At 41.3% G+C, this 23,999-nt stretch overlaps 2 protein-coding genes across 8 annotated transcripts in view; one reads left to right on the forward strand and one right to left on the reverse strand.

Annotated features, from left to right (window-relative positions):
* Positions 1 to 402, reverse strand: part of CycT (Cyclin T) — an 81,121-nt gene extending 80,719 nt beyond the window's left edge. Inside the window, exon 1 of one of the 2 annotated variants that reach the window (XM_053793996.2) lies at positions 216 to 401. In XM_053793996.2, coding sequence (XP_053649971.1) covers positions 216 to 361 — 146 coding nt within the window. In that variant the 5' untranslated portion in view covers positions 362 to 401. Of the gene's footprint in view, positions 1 to 215 lie in introns of both variants that reach the window. The other variant, XM_053793995.2, reaches the window with a different exon arrangement.
* A 406-nt stretch (positions 403 to 808) lies between these two features.
* dgt1 (dim gamma-tubulin 1) overlaps positions 809 to 23,999 on the forward strand; it is a 35,152-nt gene continuing 11,961 nt past the window's right edge. The window contains exons 1-5 of one of the 6 annotated variants that reach the window (XM_070097101.1): positions 853 to 916; positions 10,097 to 10,173; positions 10,752 to 10,894; positions 11,421 to 11,560; positions 13,735 to 13,877. In XM_070097101.1, coding sequence (XP_069953202.1) covers positions 10,796 to 10,894; positions 11,421 to 11,560; positions 13,735 to 13,877 — 382 coding nt within the window. In that variant the 5' untranslated portion in view covers positions 853 to 916; positions 10,097 to 10,173; positions 10,752 to 10,795. The other 5 variants (XM_070097099.1, XM_070097104.1, XM_070097103.1 and 2 more) reach the window with 5 other exon arrangements.

Here is a 23,999-nt window from a genome sequence, read left to right on the forward strand (position 1 = left end):
ACAACGTCGAGATGCATAAAATACACATTTTTAAGCCATCGCGCGCACCAAAATAACCTTTCATGGTGCCCAACCTTATCTACGGACCCTAGCCGTTCTCACTGTATGTTATATACACACATAAAATCGTGGATTAAATCAATATTGTACTTAACATGACGACGTGTGTTAGCCAAGGCCGAGATGCACCACACAACTTTATCACAAAAGGATACACTTGTAACCGCTGGCCCATATCTTGAATCAAATTTGCACCTTGCTGTCGATACGATAATTCTTTTTCTGCGTCGATTCCACATCTCCTGCTGGGTGAATTGTTTAATTCTTCCTTGGTAAAATACCATCGCTCCTCCGCCGCCATGAGCACAACACCGGACTGCTGTGACGTCACGCCGGAAACTTCACAATTCCAATAACTTCTCACACAAAATTTTACTCATATTACATTATATCAAATATTTCATGCCGCGGAACTACTTAGAATTTAAAGCGAAAAATCCGTAGTATTGTAAGTCGCAAACTGGGCGCTAGAAAGAAAGCGGTAAAGGAAGAGAATGGTTTGTTGTCAAGTGTATTATATTTTACAATACCATCAAGAAGAACAATTATTATAAGCTTTTCCCATACTCATTTTCAGGAAAAGTTATAATAAGCGTTTTTACCAACAATAACCGCATATTGGTTTTCAAATACAGACTTTACGTTCTCTAACTATCTTTACAGCTCAATATACCGCTAAATATTTGTGAATGTGGATTGTTTTATGTATTTTAAGAGAAGTTAGTGAGTAGCCCAGAGAGCGAGACACTCATCTTCCTGGAAAGAATTGCGACAGTTTACACTGAACTGTGTGTGTGTTAGGGTGTACGTGTCTTTCTCACGTTCTCCTAATTCTTTTTGCTTGTTAAATCTCATGGCAAGTGATGATATCATAAAAATATAAAGTATTAACAACCCAGGGCGACATACGTGTTAAAACAGTGGTTAAATTAGCGAAATTTGGATCAAACTGTGATGGATGCTCTTCGCCGCCGACGCTTCTTATTAACTCGGTGGTGGAAATAACTTGAACAAAAAATAAATTAACATAACATTGGTCAGAGGTGTTCTCGTAAGCCAAATAATTTTTTTTAACGTATTGCGTTATGCATTTAATTTGCTAGAGGCATAAAGGACTTTGAAGTAGATGGTTATTTTTACTGTGTTTGGCGGCTCACGCTTAATTGTTAATGCTGTCACTCAACACCTGCTGCTGTCACTCAACACCTGTTGCTGCTGTCACTCAACACCTGTTGCTGCTGTCACTCAACCCCTGTTGCTGCTCTCACTCAACACCCGCTGCTGCTGCTCTCACTCAACACCCGCTGCTGCTACTCTTACTCACCCGCTGCTGCTGCTCTTACTCAACACCCGCTGCTGCTACTCTTACTCACCCGCTGCTGCTGCTCTCACTCAACACCCGCTGCTGCTGCTCTTACTCACCCGCTGTTGCTGCTCTCACTCAACACCCGCTGCTGCTGCTCTCACTCAACACCCGCTGCTGCTGCTCTCACTCAACACCCGCTGCTGCTGCTCTTACTCACCCGCTGCTGCTGCTCTCACTCAACACCCGCTGCTGCTGCTCTCACTCAACACCCGCTGCTGCTGCTCTTACTCAACACCCGCTGCTGCTGCTCTCACTCAACACCCGCTGCTGCTGCTCTCACTCAACACCCGCTGCTGCTGCTCTCACTCAACACCCGCTGCTGCTGCTCTCACTCAACACCCGCTGCTGCTGCTCTCACTCAACACCCGCTGCTGCTGCTCTCACTCAACACCCGCTGCTGCTGCTCTTACTCACCCGCTGCTGCTGCTCTTACCCGCTGCTGCTGCTGCTCACTCAACACCTGCTGCTGCTGCTCTCACTCACACCTGTTGCTGCTGCTCACTCAACGCCTGTTGCTGCTGCTGTTCTCACTCAACACCTGCTGCTGCTGCTCTCACTCAACACCTGCTGCTGCTGCTCTCACTCAACACCTGCTGCTGCTGCTCTCCCTCAACACCTGCTGCTGCTCTCACTCAACACCTTCTGCTGCTGCTCTCACTCAACACCTGCTGCTGCTGCTCTCACTCAACACCTGCTGCTGCTGCTCTCACTCAACACCTGCTGCTGCTGCTCTCACTCAACACCTGCTGCTGCTGCTCTCACTCAACAGCTGCTGCTCTCACTCAACACCTGCTGCAGCTGCTCACTCAACACCTGCTGCAGCTGCTCTCACTCAACACCTGCTGCTGCTGCTCTCACTCAACACCTGCTCTCACTCAACACCTGCTGCAGCTGCTCTCACTCAACACCTGCTGCTGCTGCTCTCACTCAACACCTTCTGCTGCTGCTCTCACTCAACACCTTCTGCTGCTGCTCACACTCCATATGTCATGCTCACTCACCCCTCAAGGAAGGTTCCTTGACGATGGTGAGGGGCTCTTGATCCAGGGAATTGGATTTTTGCTCCAGAATACCTTCCACATTCCCCCTACAGACTCTGTATAATCCTATGGGCTTAATGCTTCCCACTTGATGATAACCATGCTCGCTCACATGCTTCTTATCTCACTCAACTCATTCTGCTGCTCTCACTCAGCACATGCTGCTGCTCACTCTCAACCCCCTGCTTCTCATTGAACACCTGCTCACTCGCCTACTGCCCACTTTCAACCCCTGCTTCTCACTCATTGCCTGCTCACTCTCAATCCCTGCTACTCCCTCAACACCTGCTGCTCATACTGATCTGACAAGGGAGGTTCTTGATGCCATTGAGGGGCTTTTGCTCCAAGGAATTGGATTTTTCTCTTTGCTCCCTGATGGCAGGGCCACTGTACGGTTAGGGGATTATGGCTTTGGTTGTCTTGGCTATACAGTACTAAGTGAACTTCAGTTCCCTCAGGATGACCATGGCATATAGTGGCCTAATTGAACTGAACACTGTCCTGTGTGTTTGCTGTACACTGCAACCTGTAAATTCCTTGTTTCCTCTTGCCTGGAAGTTGAGCAGACCATTAGTCTGCTGTGTACAAGTATGCATCCAGGGCTGGATTAAAGCATGGGCTTTAGGGGCTGCAGCTGGAGGGCCTCCAGAGATTAAGTGAAAAGTGTTCACAAGTATTGCTGTAAGTTTATAATTATAGTATGTTATTACTTCATACATATATGATGAACTGTTAACTGTTGTGATTAATTATTTCCTTTTGAAAATATCACTGGGGACCTCACAGTACCTGTAGCCCAGGGGCCTACACAATGTTAATATAGCTCTATATGAATCATGCTTCTTTGGTAAGATAGAGGTGAAAGGGAAGGTCAGCTGATCTAGTATCACTTAACTATCATGTAGAGCAATGCATTCAGCTAGGGAAAAGTGAACAGCTGTTAGTGGGCATCACTTCTGTGGCTGCCGTTTAGCTCACTGATTGTACTTGCGTGTGCCTCTGATAAGACTGAGGTTGTTTAGCCAACTATTCAACCTTCCCATATTAGGGTTGATGGTGGATGGGGAAATAGGGTGCTGAAAGTGATTGATGTACTAACATTATATGGATATTGTTTAACTTGCACAATCTCGTGATGGCCTGTGCATGTCCCCAGACTTTCCTCAAAACCTGGTACCACTTTTGGACACTCCTTTGCTGCCTGACCCTGGTGCTGCTGTTCACACTGACCCCTTTGATACCTCTGACCTTTGCAGTACTTTGGCCATACCTGGCAAAAGTACTGCGAAGGGACCAGGCCTCATGGTGGATCAGGGCCTGATCAACCAGGCTGTTACTGCTGGCTGCATTTAAACCGATGTACGAGCCACAGCCCGACTGGTCAGGTACTGACTTTAGGTACCTGTCCAGCGCCTTCCTGAAGACAGCCAGGAGTCTATTGGTGATCCCCCTTATGCATAAGAACATAACGAAGGAACACTGCAGCAGGCCTACTGGCCCATGCGAGGCAGGTCCAAGTCTCCTACCGGCTTAAGCCAATGCACCCAACCTAGTCAGGTCAGGTCACATTGACTTAAGGGAGGAACACGGCAAACGGCCTGGTAGCACAAGCTATCAGGTCCAACTCTCTCTCACCCACATCCACTCGTATTTATCCAACCTATTTTTAAAGCTACACAACATTCTGGCCTCTATAACTGTGCTTGGGAGTTTGTTCCACTCATCCACAACTCTATTACCAAACCAGTACTTTCCTATATCCTTCCTGAATCTGAATTTTTCCAACTTGAACCCATTGCTGCGAGTCCTGTCTAGGCTAGATATTTTCAGCACACTATTTACATCCCCTTTATTTATTCCTGTTTTCCATTTATACACCTCAATCATATCCTCCCTAATTCTACGTCTTTCTAGAGAGTGCAGATTCAGGGCCCTTAGTCTATCCTCATAGGGAAGGTTTCTGATACATGGGATCAACTTTGTCATCCTCCTTTGTACATTTTCCAGAGCATTTATATCCATTCTGTAATACGGTGACCAAAACTGTGCAGCATAATCTAAATGAGGCCTAACCAAGGATGTATAGTTGAAGAACAACCTGAGGACTCCTATTTATGCTTCTTAATATGAAGCCAAGGATTCTATTAGCTTTATTGCGAACACTTATGCACTGTTGTCTTGGTTTCAGATTACTGCTAACCAGAACTCCTAAATCTTTTACGCAATCCATAATATTAAGATCTACATTATTTAGTTTATATGGGCATGGTTATTGTCCTGTCCAACATTTAGAACTTTGCATTTGTCTATATTAAACTGCATCTGCCACTTCTCCGACCACTGCATCAGTCTATTCAAATCTTCCTGGAGTGCTCTAATGTCCTCGTCAGAATGAATTGGACGGCCTATTTTGGTGTCATCGGCAAACTTGCTGATGTCGCTCTTTATGCCCTCATCTATGTCGTTTATGTAGATTGTGAACAGCAGAAGGCCCAACACTGACCCCAGTGGAACACCGCTCATGATGCTTCCCCACTCCGATTTCTCCCCATTTATGCAAACACTCTGCTGCCTATTTGTCAACCATGCCTCTATCCAGGAAAAAATTTCTCCTCCTATTCCATGTGCCTTAATTTTCCTCAATAGTCTCTGATGTGGGACCCTGTCAAAAGCCTTGCTGAAGTCCATATACACAATATCATATTCATTACCATGATCTACCTCCTCAAATACCTTAGTGAAAAAAGTTAATAAATTCGTAAGGCAGGAACGCCCCTTTGTAAAACCATGCTGAGATTCGTTGATTAATTTATGCTTTTCAAGGTGGCTACGAACTGCCTCGGCAATTATTGATTCCATAAATTTTCCCACTATGGAGGTTAGGCTTATTGGTCTATAGTTCGAAGCTAAGGACCTGTCACCTGCTTTAAAAATAGGTATCACATTTGCCATTTTCCACTTATCTGGCACCATGCCAGTTTGTAGTGATATGTTGAAAAGATTACCCAAAGGTTTGCTAAGCTCCTCTTTACATTCCTTTAGAACCCTTGCATACAGTTCATCAGGGCCTGGGGATTTGTTAGGTTTTAATTTATCTATTTGCCTAAGGACCATGTCACTTGTGACCCTAATCGTGCAGTTTATTATCGTCCTGTTCTACATAATTTATCATTTCTGGAATATCGCTGGTATCCTCCTGTGTAAAAACTGAGAGGAAGTATGTGTTAAAAATTCTACACATTTCCTTATCACTGTCAGTGAGCTGACCCGAGGAACTTTTGAGTGGGCCTATCTTGTCCCTGATCTTACTTCTGTATACCTGAAAGAATCCTTTTGGGTTAGTCTTCAATTCTCTTGCAACTTTAACCTCATAATCTCTTTTTGCTTTTCTAATTCCCTTTTTTATTTCTCTCTCTAACTGAATATATCGATTTCTTAATTGCCCCTCTCCTCTTTTGATTTGCCTATATATGCCTCTTTTGACCAATCAGATATTTTAATCTATTGTTCATCCATTTAGGATCATGTTTGTTTGATCTGATTTCCCTATTTGAAACATAATTTGACTGAGCAGCTAGAACTATGCCCTGGAAAGCGTCATATCGGCAACCATCACCACCGACCTGGCCCTTAGTCAGGTCATTCCAGTTCAGCCCACCTAAGTAATTTTTCAGTCCTTATGAAATCAGCCAAGCGAAAGTCAGAGACAGAGACTTGATTGCCATTATTAGGGGAATTCCATGATATATTAAAACTGAGTGATTTGTGATCACTTTCCCCAAGCTCATCATTAACCTCAAGATTATTAATTAGTGTTTCCCTACTGGCAAGAACCAAGTCAAGGAGGTTATTTCCCCTGGTTGGCTCTGTCACAAACTGTTTTAAAAAACAATCCTGGATCGTATCAAGAAAGTCACCTGACTAAATTTCCTGTCAAATTGCTCCAGTCAATCTGTCTATAGTTGAAATCTCCCATTAGCACAACATTTTCGTATGTAGATGCCTTACGAATTTCGTCCCACAGAAGTTTACTGCACTCCCTATCAAGATTTGGGGCCCTGTAAATCACACCCAAAATTAGTTTTTCTCGGCCCTCGAGAAGCTGTAACCAAACAGATTCAGTGGCTGACGCTTCTAATTTTATATCTTGTCTAACACAACAATTTAAATTGTCTCGGACATACATCGCTATTCCACCACCCTTCCTGTTGACCCTGTCAGTGTGGAATAATTTATAGCCTTGTATGTGACATTCAGAGGGCATCTCTCTATCTTTCAGATTGAGCCAGGTCTCTGTTATAGCAATAATATCTGTTTCCTGCACTTGCAATTAATCTTAGCTCATCTATCTTATTTCTTACACTCCTGCTATTAGTATAGTAAACCTTAAGGGAGCTAGTCCCTTGCTGCCCTCTGCTGTCCCCCTTTGTTTACTGACCTGATTTATTGTCTTTATTTATAACTTCATGCTGAATGCCTTTTATACATTTACTGTTTCCAACCCTAGTGTTGCAACCTGCTTGTTTCCCACACACACATGCTCCAAGCTTCTGCGAATCAGCATTAACTTTTGAGTTGTTCACTTGTCATAGGACAAAATGGCTTGGAACCATTATTCAAGAAACGAGCGTCACAGGAAACAAGCTCGTGGCCTGGTAGGCAAAGCTCTCGCTTCACATGCTGAGTGTCCATAGTTCAGTTCCTGGCAAAGGTGAAAAAATTGGGCATGTTCTCTTACACCTGTTGTCCTGTTCACCTAGCAAGCAAGTAGGTCCTGCCGTGTTAGTCGACTGGTGTGGGGCACATCCTGGGGGACAAGATTGAGGACCCCAGTGGAAATAAGACAGTCCATCAATGATGCACTACCTTTCTTGGGTTATCTTGGGTGACTAACCCTCCGGAGTTAAAAATCTGAATGAAATCTCGTCTCTCTCTCTCACATATATTTCAAAGACAGTCTTGGACAAAATTCTTTACTCTTCAGCCAACAATCCCCTCAAGGAAGGTTCCTTGATGTTGGTGAGGGGCTCTTGATTTAGGGAATTGGATCTGTGCTCCAGTTCCCCGAATTGAGCCTGAATACCTTCCACATCCCCCCCCAGGCGCTGTATAATCCTCCGGGTTTAGCGCTTCCCCCTTGATTATAATAATAAATAATAATTCAGCCAACAACTCTTACTGATTACTTTACTGACCATGGCATTAGCAAAACTCTCAAGTAATGTGTTGGCAAAAATGTGACTTTTCATGTCTTCAAAAGTGGGATTTGTATTGTCATTGTAAAGGATCCTGAACAAGCCAACACTTTTCCTCATATCATCTCAATTGATAGCACTCCATCACAATACTCAGACATTAATTCCTCACTTCCACCTGTGGTACTGCCCTCGTCTCACACTATAGTCCAAGATTTTATGCAATGTGGCCCAGACATTCATGAGCACCTGAGCTCTGGAATCTCCCAACCACCACAGTGGAGACTGATATCCACCCCTGCCTGGTCAGAGTTGTTATCCATACAACACTGCCGAGTTGCCTTTTAACTGCTGAGAGCTTCCAGCCTCAGTTTATATAGCAGCCACACCTTCACTTGCCATAGCTGTGAAGAAGCTCATTCTGCATATTTCCGTTGTTGCCCAGTTTTCTAAAGAGAACACGAAATTCGCTGTTGTACCCTCTCCCACTGTCACCTGTATCCAACCCATATGAAGTCCTCGCCTCTTGATATTCCTGCCTCTTCACCTTTTCCAATTCTTCCTATTTCGTCCTCTATTTTTCCATGTTTCTTCCTCCACACAGGCTTCTTGTTACGAGCTTTTGACTCTTCCTCCAAAACCTTGAAAGCCCCAAACTCCTCAAGTCACCAAAACTCCCTCCCAACTATGGTTCTGCTGTGCTTAACTTTCTTTACCTCTGTGTCTTGCTCCTTACCTCCTACCTCTGTGACATTAGTGGTAATCCATCCACCTCCACATACTGTCACTAACACTGCCTCATCCTTGTCCCCAGCCAGATTCCTTCATCTTTAGATTCCACTGTCCTCTTGTCTCCATTTTGCTAGTTGAGAATGTCTCTTCACTCTACTCCATCTACTACTACTGCCACTTATGCCATACCATCTGCTACTTCCTTGTGTATAGAAACGCTTGCATCCACATTACATTATATTAAAAAGATGAAACCCGTGATGGATGTTGACCGACTCCCTTACCTTCACATTTTCGCCCGCCACAACCCCCCTACATCCAACCCATCCTTCAATCTTCATCTACAGTTATCCACAAATATCTTATTAGTGATTTGCCACTGGTTACAGACTGGGCCACGGGGGTGTTGACCCCTCAAAACTCTCTCCGGGTATCTCCGTGCGTCGACTTTACTGATCACCCTAGCCTATAGTTACCAACTATTTTGTGTTGCTGTATTTCTAGTAATTCATAATGGCACTATTACAGTGGACTAAGTACAGAGAAGTCCTATTTTGCTAGGTCCCTGAATTATGCTGTTTACTACTACTGCTGCTGCTGCTATTTGCATTCTGTGTTAGAAATCTGAAAATCCAAATGTCTGCCATCCTTGTTATGCCTGTGGCCCCCTCATTTTGTGTGCAATCACCCCATGATCATATTTGTCAAATGCAATTGCAGACTCTGTATATCACATCTGCATTTTGGTTTTCTTGAAACACCTCGGTCATTCAGTTGTGACAGGCATAATCTTCCAGCTCTAAAATTGCTGGTTTTAGTTATGCAGATCATGTTGTTCAATGAAGTTTATAATTTGGCATCTCATCATTCTGTGACTAGTTAATGGTCAAAATCAGACTGAAATGTCATAAGTTTTATTCTCCTATGTGCGAGTTATTTTTGTACCATCGCTTTAGAAGATTCTATGGTGTCTTTGAAATCATAAATGTCTAGTGTAGTCATGTATGTGAACATGTACCATATTTCGCGGCTTATAAGACGCTCCAATGCATTAGACGCATCCCAGTTTAGGAGGTAATTATCAGAAAAAGAGTTAAGAGTGCCTAATACCAAGTATTGTAATATTTACTCCACTGTAACGTATGGTAATTTTACATGCAAAAATAAGGTTACATTTGATTTTTGGGTAGGTCAAAACATATAAGCCTAATGCTCTTCTGAACACCCTGATGATCTCTCAGTTTGAACTGGTGAAACAGTCGTTGGTGGCTGAGTTGCTGCTGTGTGCATAACTCTATATAGTGAGGGTTCCAGAGTGTGTATTGATGTGTCTTTGTCAGTGACTATCGTTATAAACAAAAATGGCTGCTTCAGCTGTTGTACCATAACATACGGTAAATATGATTACCGGTACCTAGTAATGAAGTGAAAATACCCAGCATGTGCTAATGATAACGTAGTATATGGTAGCATTATTTTAAAGTGCCTACCATAAATGACACTGCTTTATGACTTTGGTAGTTTAAGAAATAAAGGAAGGTGTTACTTAAGGAGGAATTTCGTTTTCTGTCAGTATCCCAGTACACTATTCATATTTCATAAATACAGCTAGCCCTCCACTTTTGCAAGCTTCGAACATTTGCGAATATGCCCAGCCGCTCCAGTTACACTCCATATAATCACCTCCATTCATCTGTCATCAGTAACTGAATGGCTATCATCACCATCATCATCATTGTCATCATCGTCGTCAGAGTTCATCTGCCTAACCTTACGAGTGGTGAGTGTTTTGTTTGTTCATTATTTGTTATTAAACATAACATGTATATACAATATTTTGCGATGTTTTCATGTGTTTTATGATTGTTCATGGTTCAATAGGTTAAGGAAGCAGTATTGTTAGGCTAAGTAAATGCTATTATTATATTTCCTTACAAAATATTTGCACATCAAAACATTTGTGAACGCTACAGTACAGTAATATTATATTTCCCTACATCATGTTTGCGCACCAAACATTCACAAATTTTCAAGATTCGCGAGATTCTTGATCCCCTAACCCTCGTGAATGTAGATTCTCAAAACATTATTAATTTACTGTAATTTTGAAATGCTGGACTTGTTTTAGTTTCAGTGGCTAAACATCAGATGTAACTGGGAGAGTTACAGCCCACCCCTTCACTCCAAACTTATAGCTCCAGTTTATAGGACGCAGGGTGGTTTTTCGAGACATTATTTAGAAAAAAAAGTGCGTCTAATAAGCCGTGAAATACAGTATAATATTTTCTATGGATTGTATTTTGATGTTTTAATAAAATATTAGAAAATTTAGTGTCTGAATTACATGCTATATTTCAGAGTGAAAACTGGTAAAACCCTGCAAGTTGGAAATTACAGTAAAGATGTCAGTTCGCAGTGGACGTGTAATCAAGACGGTGAGGACTCTCACCAGGTCAGCCCATGAGGCAGCCTGTGCTTATTCCACCTACAATTGCACAATGGTATGTGCTCTAAAGTACAGTTGCTTTCAAATTGCAAGAGTTATGTTCCTAGATCCCTTGAAAATGCAGAATTTGCAATTGCAATTTATACACTACCACTAAATTTTATTTAGTAAATTTTCTTTCAAATTTGGATTCATTTTGTGTTTCAGGTGCCATTTCTATTGAAATGTTGCTCTAACCTTACTAATACTGAAATTCATAGAGTGAACACATTTTAAACAAACTTAGGGTATGCTTTCAATTTAGAGATTGTGTACCAAGCCAACACATTGAGCACAAAAAAGTACAAATCAAAACTATTCACATGAGACCAGTCAATTGAATCATTGTAATGTTGAAGTTCATGAATTTGGAAATTTATAGGTGCATACAGTGCATAAAGCTATCATTCACCAGTAAATTAATATACATGCATGCAAACACTTATACATATACCTCTACATGGTCTGATTGAGTACATAGAGTAATTATATTCTAATATTGCATTAATTTATGATATTTATCTCTTACTTTTATCCTACAGACGAGAGTGGATGGATTTGAATACTGTAGCCGGCACATTCTTGAGGACAAGGGAGCTCCATTTCGCCAATGTAATTACATATATACAAGCACAGGTAAACGATGCCTGCGCCCAGCACCAACTTGTGATAGGAAAGAAGGGTGAGTTTAATCCTTAAATTGTGTTCAATGTACTAGTGCACAACTAATGATTGTGGCCAACATATTAGTACTATATGCACAATTTTTCATACCTTCAAATCTGCCACTTGCCAATTTTTTTACGTCAGCACAACTCTTTGAGTCTTCTACAGTTTCTTCATTCCTTTGAAAAAAAAATCTAAGACCAGGAGGGTAAACAAAGTGGCCCTGTGGCCTGGCTTAGGGGCCCTGTGGCCTGGCTGGCAAAGCTCTTGCTGCACACACTGAGGGCCTGGGTTCAGTTCCTGGTGGGGTGGAAACATTTCGACCCATTTCCTTAGACCTGTTGTCCTGTTCACCTAGCAATTAGGTACCTGGGTGTTAGTTGACTGGTGTGGGTTGTATCCTGGGGGACAAGACTCACGAAATCATAATGACACGATTGCAAACAAACCATACCCCGGCCGGGATTGAACCCGGGTTCAATCCCACCCGGGGTATGGTTTCCTGGGGGACAAGATTGAGGACCCCAATGGAAATAAGACAGACAGGCCCTCAATGACACACTGCCTTTCTTGGGTTATCCTGAGTGGCTAACCCTCTGGGGTTAAAAATCTGAACAAAATCTTATCTTATGGTTATCTGCTCAAGTGATGACCATGTGTCTGATGTATTAGTATGCCTAACTAGCATAAGTACCACCACCAGCTTCCCTACCAGGAAACAAGGTATGGAAGTGGCAGGCCTACATGCCTGCTCCGGTCTTATGTTCTGTTTTTTAAACCTACCCAAAGTTCTTGCTTCAGTGATGCTACTCAGACCAAGTTTGCTCCACTGTCGCTAAACCAAGGATTACCTATATCCTGGTCATGGACCGGGCCTTGGGAGCATTGATCCCTGGAATGCCCTTCAGGATACCCTCCAGGTATCTTTTCTAAATCTAGATTTGTTCACCTTAAACACATTGCTGCAAGTTCTAACTTTGTTATATATTTTTAGTGTTATTTATATAGCTACATATACAGTATATGTATATGCATTTTTACCTTGATGGCTCTCACTAAGGCAGGATGATCCAAAGATGAAAACATTTCCCCCTCATTCACTCACTAAGAAGGTTAGCATGGGTGTTCCTGTTCCCACACATACAGGCTTTTACTGAAGTGTATTGTTTACAATTATGTTTTTATGATTTCCTGAGTCATTGATATGATTTTGAAGATACGTGTACTTCTTACCACAGCCATGTTGGTGTGATTAATATTAGTCTGTGAAAACATGCATATATTATAGTAGGACCCATGCTAACCTTCCTAATGTATTGAAATGTACTAGGTGGATGAATATTATTAGGCTGGCAAGATGTAGTAGCTAAAGCACTGGCCTGTTAATTTTAGCAATGGCTTGTCATGAGTTCGAATCTGTCTGTTCTGTGAATCACTACTGTTTGTCTGTAGTCATTGTTAGTACAGGAGGGCCTCATGTACGCAGCAGGTTAGGTTCTGGACTGCTGTTTTGAAGCAAAAATCACTGTAAAGTGGAACAGCCTTTTTTTCACTTTCAGATGCATATAAAAGCCTGTTAACATGTTCACACTATCATATATTTATTGTAGGAAGTCTGAATATATGAAAGATGGGTATAATTGAAAATCGCTGCATTAGTGAAATGCCATAAAGCGAAGCACTGTAAGGCAAGGCCCACCTGTACTTTGGATTGTTGTCTCTTGAATTCTTTTTTTTAACACTGGCCATCTCCCATTGAAGCAGTGTAACCTGAAAAGAAGAAACACTCACCATCACTCACACTATCTCAATCTTGCTGGAGGCATGCTGATACTACAGGTCTGATGTCCTTTCCAGACTACAAATATTCCCACTCCTTCCTGCATGAAGAGTGCAAACACTGTACTTTCCACCTCCAGGACTCAAATCTGGCTAACCAGGTTCCCTGAATCACTTAATAAATGTTACTTTGCTCACATTCAATAGCACACCATCAAGAAAACCACTTGCATCCACTCCTATCTAATTTGCTCACACACACCTGCTGGATGTCCTAGCCACTCGCATACAAAGTCTCTTTTACTCCCTCCAACCTTTCCTAGGGCAACCCCTACTCCACCTTCCATCCTCACTAAATGTCTAGTATGCTTTTTTTTTCATGAAGGTTCAAATGTAATATTTTACGTTCAGCAGGTACTGTGGTGAGCACTCAAGGCAGTCTTTGGTCTTGAGACAGAGAGCTGCACGAAGAAGTCTTCCTCGTGAAACTCCAGAGACTCTCCTCAGTCAGCTAAGCCACCATCAGATGGACACACAAACTGCTGGTCAGAATGGTAATTATCTGTTTTTTGCTACGGGAGCAGAGTTTTGCTTGTGACGTGTCATTTTCATTATGTAACTCTCTTAAATTTCCAGTTGTAGCACTTGGTACTTCATCTTAAAAAAAAAAAAAAAACATACGGGCGGGGTTAGAACCTGCGATCAGAGTTATAAAATTCTAGACCGATGTGTTAGCCACTGGGCCAGCTAGCCACAATAAGATTCATCCAACTAGGTATATTTATATGTAATAGGAAGGTTATCTAGTTGGATGAATCTTATTGTGGATAGCTGGCCCAGTGGCTAATGCATAGGTCTGGAGTTTTACGACTCTCGAATTGCGGGTTCTAACCCCGCCCGTGGTATGGTTTGTTTGTAATCGTGTCATTATGATTTCATGAGTCATGTTGACAGCTTTGAGGGGACTTGAGTTAGAGTTCGTCACGGCCACGCAAGCTGGAGATTTGTCTGTAAAAACTTGAATTTGTGGTCACAGTGGTGCCTATGCTAACCTTCATATGGTGTATAAATATACCTAGTTGGATGAATCTTATTGTGGCTAGGTGGCCCAGTGGCTAACACATCGGTCTGGAGGTTTATGACTCTCTGATCACGGGTTCTAACCCCGCCCATGGTATGGTTTGTTTGCAATCGTGTCATTATGATTTCATGAGTCATGCTTCATCTTAATTTATTTAATTTTTCTACCACTTTTGATAATGGAAAATTTCCCAGTAGCCCTTCAGCTCCATTTTTTCTTAATTTATATCTGTGGCATCTTCTTCTTTCTTTCAACACACTGGCAGTATCCCACCGAGGCGGGGTGGCCCAAAAGGAAAAACGAAAGTTTCTCCTTTCAAATTTAGTAATATATACAGGAGAAGGGGTTACTAGCCCCTTGCTCCCGGCATTTTAGTTGCCTCTTACAACACGCATGGCTTACGGAGGAAGAATTCTGTTCCACTTTCCCATGGAGATAAGAGGAAATAAACAAGAACAAGAACTAGAAAGAAAATAGAAGAAAACCCAGAGGGGTATGTATACATACGCTTGTACATGCATGTGTAGTAGGTTGGTAGACAGCAACCACCCAGGGAGGTACTACCGTCCTGCCAAGTGAGTGTAAAACGAAAGCCTGTAATTGTTTTACATGATGGTAGGATTGCTGGTGTCTTTTGTCTGTCTCATAAATATGCAAGATTACAGGCATGTCTTGCTACTTATACTTACACTTAGGTCACACTACACATACATGTACACGTTTATTTATACACACTCATCTGAGTTTTCTTAGATTTTATCTTAATAGTTCTTGGTCTTATTACTTTTCCTTTTATGTCCATGGGGAAGTGGAATAAGAATCTTTCCTCCGTAGGAGGCCTGGTCACAGACCGGGCCGCGGGGGCGTTGACCCCCGAAACTCTCTCCAGGTAAACTCCAGGTAAGCCATGCGTGTTGTAAAAGTCAACTAAAATGCCGGGAACAATGGGCTAGTAACCCCTTTTCTTGTAAAGATTACTAAAAAGAATAAGAAGAAGAAGAAAATTGTCAAAGTGGGAAGTCTGAATGTGCGTGGATGTGCAAATGATAAGAAAGAGATGATTGTGGATGTTATGAATGAGAAGAAACTAGATGTCCTGGCTTTAAGTGAAACAAAGCTGAAGGGGGTGGGAGAGTTTCAATGGAGAGGAATAAATGGGATTACGTCAGGGGTTTCAAATAGAGTTAGAGCTAAAGAAGGAGTAGCAATAATGTTGAAGGATAAGCTATGGCAGGAAAAGAGGGACTACAAATGTATTAATTCAAGGATTATGTGGAGTAAAATAAAGATTGGATGTGAAAAGTTTGTTATAGTAAGCGTGTATGCACCTGGAGAAGAGAGAAGTGTAGAGGAGAGAGAGAGATTTTGGGAAATGTTGAGTGAATGCGTGGGGAGTTTTGAATCAAGTGTGAGAGTAATGGTGGTTGGGGATTTCAATGCTAAAGTGGGTAAAAATGTTATGGAGGGAGTAGTAGTTAAATTTGGGGTGCCAGGGGTAAATGTAAATGGGGAGCCTTTAATTGAGCTATGTGTAGAAAGAAATTTGGTAATAAGTAATACATATTTTATGAAAAAGAGGATAAATAAATATACAAGGTATGATGTAGCACGTAATGAAAGTAGTTTGTTAGATTATGTATTAGTGGATAAAAGGTTGATGGGTACGCTCCAGGATGTACATGTTTATAGAGGGGCAACTGATATATTGGATCATTAATTTAGTTGTAGCTACAGTTAGAGTAAGAGGTAGATGGGAAAAGAGGAAGGTGGCAACAACAAGTAAGAGGGAGGTGAAAGTGTATAAACTAAGGGAGGAGGAAGTTCGGGTTAGATATAAGCGAATATTGGCAGAAAGGTGGGCTAGTGCAAAGATGAGTAGTGGGGGGGTTGAAGAGTGTTGGAATAGTTTTAAAAATGCAGTATTAGAAAATAAGAAAAAATTTTGGAGTGAGTTAAACAAGTTAAGAAAGCCTAGGAAAAGTATGGATTTGTCAGTTAAAAACAGAGTAGGGGAGTTAGTAGATTGGGAGAGGGAGGTATTAGGTAGATGGCGAGAATATTTTGAGGAACTTTTAAATGTTGAGGAAGAAAGGGAGGCGGTAATTTCATGCACTGGCCAGGGAGGTATACTATCTTTTAGGAGTGAAGAAGAGCAGAATGTAAGTGTGGTGGAGGTACGTGAGGCATTACGTAGAATGAAAGGGGGTAAAGCAGCTGGAACTGATGGGATCATGACAGAAATGTTAAAGCAGGGGGAGATATAGTGTTGTAGTGGTTGGTACTTTTGTTTAATAAACGTATGAAAGAGGGGAAGGTACCTAGGGATTGGCGGAGAGCATGTATAATCCCTTTATATAAAGGGAAAGGGGACAAAAGAGATTGTAAAAATTATAGAGGAATAAGTTAACTGAGTATACCAGGAAAAGTATACGGTAGGGTTATAATTGAAAGAATTAGAGGTAAGACAGAATGTAGGATTGCAGATGAGCAGGGAGGCTTCAGAGTGGGTAGGGGATGTGTAGATCAAGTGTTTACATTGAAGCATATATGTGAACAGTATTTAGATAAAGGTAGGGAAGTTTTTATTGCATTTATGGATTTAGAAAAGGCATATGATAGAGTGGATAGAGGAGCAATGTGGCAGATGTTGCAAGTACAGTGGACCCCCGCATAGCGACCTTAATCCGTGCAAGAGGGCTGGTTGTTATGCGAAATGTTCGGTATGCGAATGAATTTTCCCCATAAGAAATAATGGAAATCAAATTAATCCGTGCAAGACACCCAAAAGTATGAAAAAAAAAATTTTACCACATGAAATATACATTTTCCTACACACAAAGAGAAGGATACATGCACAATAGTAGAGTAGTACATGCACAATATATATTGTGCATGTACTACTCTACTAAATGAAGAATAAATGACACTTACCTTTATTGAAGATGCAGCAATGACTGATGAGACACTGTGTCCTGGGAGTGCCTTTTCCTCCTGAGTACTGTAGGTCCTGTTTGGTATTTTCTTCCAGAACATGCCTTATCACACTGTGTATGCCACTACGATTCTTAAATCTCTCAAACCAACCTTTGCTGGCTCTAAATTCACCAATATGAGCACTAGTTCCAGGCATTTTCCCTGTTCACCTGGGTGTTAGTCGACTGGTGTGGGTTGCATCCTGGGAGACAAGATTAAGGACCCCAATGGAAATAAGTTAGACAGTCTTCGATGACACTGACTTTTTTGGGTTATCCTGGGTGGCAAATCCTCTGGGGTTAATTGTTTCTTGGTATTCTCAATAAGCCACACCAACAACGGTGGTACAGCAGCAGCAGCAGCTGACGGTGGTACAGCAGCAACAGACGATGCTACAGCAGCAACAGACGATGCTACAGCAGCAACAGACGATGCTACAGCAGCAGCAGACGATGCTACAGCAGCAACAGACGATGCTACAGCAGCAGCAGACGATGCTGCAGCAGCAGCAGCAGCAGACGATGCTACAGCAGCAGCAGACGATGCTACAGCAGCAGCAGACGATGCTACAGCAGCAGCAGACGATGCTACAGCAGCAGCAGACGATGCTACAGCAGCAGCAGACGGTACTACAGCAGCAGCAGCAGCAGCTGACGGTGGTACAGCAGCAGCAGCTGACAGTGCAGCAGCAGCTGACGGTGGTACAGCAGCAGCAGCAGCTGTACCACCAATAGTAGTATATGGAATAGGTGGTAAGTTACTAAATGCTGTTAAGAGTTTTTATGAGGATAGTGAGGCTCAGGTTAGGGTGTGTAGAAGAGAGGGAGAATACTTCCCGGTAAAAGTAGGTCTTAGACAGGGATGTGTAATGTCACCATGGTTGTTTAATATATTTATAGATGGGGTTGTAAAAGAAGTAAATGCTAGGGTGTTCGGGAGAGGGGTGGGATTAAATTATGGGGAATCAAATTCAAAATGGGAATTGACACAGTTACTTTTTGCTGATGATACTGTACTTATGGGAGATTCTAAAGAAAAATTGCAAAGGTTAGTGGATGAGTTTGGGAATGTGTGTAAAAGTAGAAAGTTGAAAGTGAACATAGAAAAGAGTAAGGTGATGAGGGTATCAAATGATTTAGATAAAGAAAAATTGGATTTCAAATTGGGGAGGAGGAGTATGGAAGAAGTGAATGTTTTCAGATACTTGGGAGTTGACGTGTCAGCGGATGGATTTATGAAGGATGAGGTTAATCATAGAATTGATGAGGGAAAAAAGGTGAGCGGTGCGTTGAGGTATATGTGGAGTCAAAAAACGCTATCTATGGAGGAAAAGAAGGGAATGTATGAAAGTATAGTGGTACCAACACTCTTATATGGATGTGAAGCTTGGGTGGTAAATGCAGCAGCGAGGAGACGGTTGGAGGCAATGGAGATATCCTGTCTAAGGGCAATGTGTGGTGTAAATATTATGCAGAAAATTCGGAGTGTGGAAATTAGGAGAAGGTGTGGAGTTAATAAAAGCATTAGTCAGAGGGCAGAAGAGGGGTTGTTGAGGTGGTTTGGTCATTTAGAGAGAATGGATCAAAGTAGAATGACATGGAAAGCATATAAATATATAGGGGAAGGAAGGAGGGGTAGGGGTCGTCCTCGAAAGGGTTGGAGAGAGGGGGTAAAGGAGGTTTTGTGGGCGAGGGGCTTGGACTTCCAGCAAGCGTGCATGAGCGTGTTAGATAGGAGTGAATGGAGACGAACGATATTTGGGACCTGACGATCTGTTGGAGTGTGAGCAGGGTAATATTTAGTGAAGGGATTCAGGGAAACCGGTTATTTTCATATAGTCGGACTTGAGTCCTGGAAATGGGAAGTACTATGCCTGCACTTTAAAGGAGGGGTTTGGGATATTGGCAGTTTGGAGGGATATGTTGTGTATCTTTATACGTATATGCTTCTAAACTGTTGTATTCTGAGCACCTCTGCAAAAAGTGATTATGTGTGAGTGTGGTGAAAGTGTTGAATGATGATGAAAGCATTTTCTTTTTGGGGATTTTCTTTCTTTTTTGGGTCACCCTGCCTTGGTGGGAGACGGCCGACTTGTTGAAAAAAAAAAAAACATGCGTGTGTTTTGTGACCTAAGTGCAAATAGAAGTAGCAAGACGTACCTGAAATCTTGCATGTTCATAAGACAGAAAAAAGGACACCAGCAATCCTACCATCATGTAAAACAATTACAGGCTTTTGTTTTACACTCACTTGGCTGGACGGTAGTACCTCCCTGGGCGGTTGCTGTCTACCAACCTACTACCTAGATCTGTGGCATCTTATTATCCTTAATATGTTCTTTTGTATCACTTTATATCCTTATATGCTGTCATCATGTCTCCTATTTTCTTCTTATCAGCAGGTGTTGACATCTTTAGTGTTTTCAGCCTTTCACTATAACTCATATTTTGTTAACTTTGGGATAATTTTTGTATCTGAACCTAGTTTTTTAAAGTGTGGATACCAGAGTGCATCTGCATCTTCTTATTTTGACCTAATACACATTGAAATGGCTTTTTCAGTATCTCATAACCCCTATATTTGAAAGCTATTTTGTTTTTCACTATATCTTATGCATTTCTCACAATTTCATTTATATTATTTGGTGTCATTTTTTAATAATTCCTAGATCACTTTCATTGTGTGATTCTCCTAAAATTATCATACCTTTTTTTTTACTCAGTTCATTATACACAAAGGAAGGATGACCCAACAAAAGGAAACACACTCACCATCATTTAGTCATTTGCTGTCTTGCCAAAAGTGTGATGACATAACAATTCAGATAGGTCCTCTGACTACAACATCTCCATCCTTCCTTCAGAGTTTAAACGCTGCCCTTCCCATGTCCAGAACTCGGGTTTCCCTGAATCCATCATTACCTTTGGTACTCTGTTTTCACTCCAACAGCACAGCATTAAAAATGACTTTTCTCCATACACTCCAATCTAACAGGTTCACACAAGGCAACTGGATGCTCAGGCACCCTAACATCTAAAACCTCCTTTACCCCATTCTTCCAACCATTCCTGAGATGACCCTACCCTTTTTTCCTTTCACTTCAGATTTATGCACCCTTATTTTTTTTTTTTTTTTTTTTTTTTTTTTTTTTTTATCTTGTCTCATTCTATTCTCTTTAAATGCCCAAATCACCATTATAACCCTTCTCAGCCATCTGAATTATACCTTTGGTGTCCCCACACCATCTGATATATGGTATATAACAATGAATTTCCTCACTGTTTACTCATCCAAATTATATTATGCAGATTTAGTAAGTTGTACAATATTCAGGTTTATTTTATTATTGTTATGATTTGAACTTTCTGTCTACCTGACTACTTCAGTCATAAGCTGTACTTCGTGATTATTTTAAATATTATTACTTGAGTAAAATCCCATTTGTTTATTATTGATCATATTCTATTAGAAGCAAGTATGTAACGTATGACTACATGTACCGAGTGTCATGAGAAACCTTGATACATTCAACTTGGCATAGTAGGCCTACATTTGCCCTCCCCACACTTTCAGATATTTCTAGTAGTAGCTAGCAGAATGTAAGGTAAAATAGCACTGTAGGACTTTTCATGAAAGTTGTTTGGCAAATTTGGAGGTCTGGAATGGACCATAACTATTTTTCCTTGTATTCTTCACCTCAGTAAGCATATTTTAGATTAAATACTGATAAGTAACCTACTCATTATCCTCTGATTGACAGTTCAATTTATTTATTTTTTTTCTAGAAGTTCATTGACCTTGTAGGTTAAAGCTTGTGTGCTCTTTCATTTTCCAAGGCCTTGATGAATTTTGAACCTGCAATTTAGTATTCCTTGACCCATCGTTCTAACATAAGACCTCTGAATCTTAAAACTTGTTTCCTTTAATTGGGATGGAAAGACATGATCCCTGTTGATCATTATTTTTCTCTTTCATTATTGGCAGAAAAACATGCTAACAGAATTGTGAGAGTTTAGTAATGCAGAGAAGAAAGATGAAGGTACTGTGAAAGTGCAGTGACCCTAATCAGACCCTCAGAGTATTTGATAGGACCAATTCCTCCTTATGGAAATAAAAATAGAAAAATCAATTATAACATAATAAGATAAAGTGGGTTGGTAGACAGCATCTGGCCAGGGAGGTATTATTGTCTTGCCAAGTGAGTGTGAGACAGAAACCTGTAATTGTTTTACGTGATGGTAGGATTGCTGGTGTCTTTTTTTTCTGTCTTATAAACATGCAAGGTTTCAGGTATGTCTTGCTACTTCTACTTACATTTAGGTCACACTACATGTGCATGTAAAAGCATACATATATACATACCCCTCTGGATTTTCTTCTATTTTCTTACTAGTTCTTGTTTATTTCCTCTCATCTCCATGGGGAAGTGGTACAGAATTCTTCCTCCATAAGCCATGCGTGTCGTAAGAGGTGACTAAAATGCTGTGAGCAAGGGGTTAGTAACCCCTTCTATATATATTACTAAATTTAAAAGGAAAGAAACTTTTGTTTTTTCTTTTGGGCCACTCTGCCTCAATGGGATAAGGTTGTTTTGTTGAAAGAAGATTTATAATAATAATAATAAGAACTTCCAGCAAGCATGTCTGAGCATGTTAGATAGGAGTGAATGGAGACAAATGGTTTTTGGGACCTGATGAGCTATTGGAGTGTGAGCAGGGTAATATTCAGTGAAGGGATTTAGGGAAACCGGTTAGCCGGACTTGAGTCCTGGAAATGGGAAGTACAATGCCTGCACTTTAAAGGAGGGGTTTGGGATATTGATGGTTTGGAGGGACTTCTAAACTGTCATATCTAAGCGCCTCTGCAAAGAAACTGATTATGTGTGAGTGAGGTGAAAATGTTGAGTGGTGATGAAAGTATTTTCTTTTTGGGTCACCCTGCCTCGGTGGGAGACGGCCGACTTGTTTAAAAAAAAAAATGAAGAACTTGTATAAAATAAAACACACAAAACATGAAAATAATCCTATCTGAAGTAAATAATGAAAAATTAAGTAAATAACTAATTAGCGACTCAAAGCTAATATATACGCATTAAATAAGATGGGTAATATTTTGTGAAGGGATTCAGGGAAACCGGTTAGCCTAACTTGAGTCCTGGAAATGGGAAGTACAATGCCTGCACTTTAAAGGAGGGGTTTGGGATATTGGCAGATTGGAAGTGCATCTAAACTGTCGTATCTGAGTGCCTCTGCAAAGACAGTGATTAGTATGAGTGATGGTGAAAGTGTTGAATGATGATGAAAGTTTATTTCTTTTGAGTCTTTTTCTTTTTGGGTCACCCTGCCTTGGTGGGGAAGTGGCCAGCATGTTAAAAAAATAATAATAATAATATAGTGGATGGATGGACTTCCGCAGTGCCGATATTCTTGGCATGTAGCTCCTAATCACTTGTGGGTTTAGGGAACACTGAACTGCTGTTGATGTCGAGTGGTCACTGGTAGATATGACTGATGTGACTCCTGAAGAAAACAGGTGACCCCAGCAATTGTAGAATTTCTGTGGAACGGAGGTACTTGGAAGAATCGCCCTAAGCGGTAGAGTGGACAGTATTCACCGCTTACAAAATGTTGGTGGAGAACAACTGGAGAAGAGCGGTAGGATGGTCTAAAGATGTCAGTATATCAGTCACAGTTGGAAGAGGAGCTGCAGAGATCTCCCCTTCAAGGTGCAGAACTTTTAATAATGCAGAGTTATGTTCCAATGATGATGAACTTCATTAAAAAAAAGTGATGTAATGTCTCATATCTAAGCATAGATCTTGCTGCCCACCTTGTCTCGCCTGTGTAGGATGACGTGCCAACAATCAAGGCTAAAAACAAATAAACAAAAAAACTAATTACTATCCAGACAAGCAGTCACTTACCTGATAGGCATTAGGCCTTTAAAAAAGAAATAGTGAGGACGAAGACATTTACATTAAAATACATAAGTCAAATCAGTTTTGATTGAATCAAATAACAGAAGACATCAGACAACTCCCACATAAAGTGGGAGTTGTCACAGTTGCTCTTTGCTGATGACACTGTGCTCTTGGGAGATTCTGAAGAGAAGTTGCAGAGGTTGGTGGATGAATTTGGTAGGGTATGTATAAGAAGAAAATTAAAAGCGAATACAGGAAAGAGTAAGGTCATGAGGATAACAAAAAGATTAGGTGATGAAAGATTGGATATCAGATTGGAGGGAGAGAGTATGGAGAAGGTGAATGTATTCAGTGGATGTGTCAGCAGATGGGTCTATGAAAGATGAGGTGAATCATAGAATTGATGAGAGGAAAAGGGTGAGTGGTGCACTTAGGAGTCTGTGGAGACAAAGAACTTTGTCCTTGGAGGCAAAGAGGGGAATGTATGAGAGTATAGTTTTACCAACGCTCTTATATGATTGTGAAGCATGGGTGATGAATGTTGCAGCGAGGAGAAGGCTGGAGGCAGTGGAGATGTCATGTCTGAGGGCAATGTGTGGTGTGAATATAATGCAGAGAATTCGTAGTTTGGAAGTTAGGAGGAGGTGCGGGATTACCAAAACTGTTGTCCAGAGGGCTGAGGAAGGGTTGTTGAGGTGGTTC

The sequence above is a fragment of the Cherax quadricarinatus genome, chromosome 56, assembly GCF_038502225.1.
Source record: "Cherax quadricarinatus isolate ZL_2023a chromosome 56, ASM3850222v1, whole genome shotgun sequence".
Taxonomy (NCBI): domain Eukaryota; kingdom Metazoa; phylum Arthropoda; class Malacostraca; order Decapoda; family Parastacidae; genus Cherax; species Cherax quadricarinatus.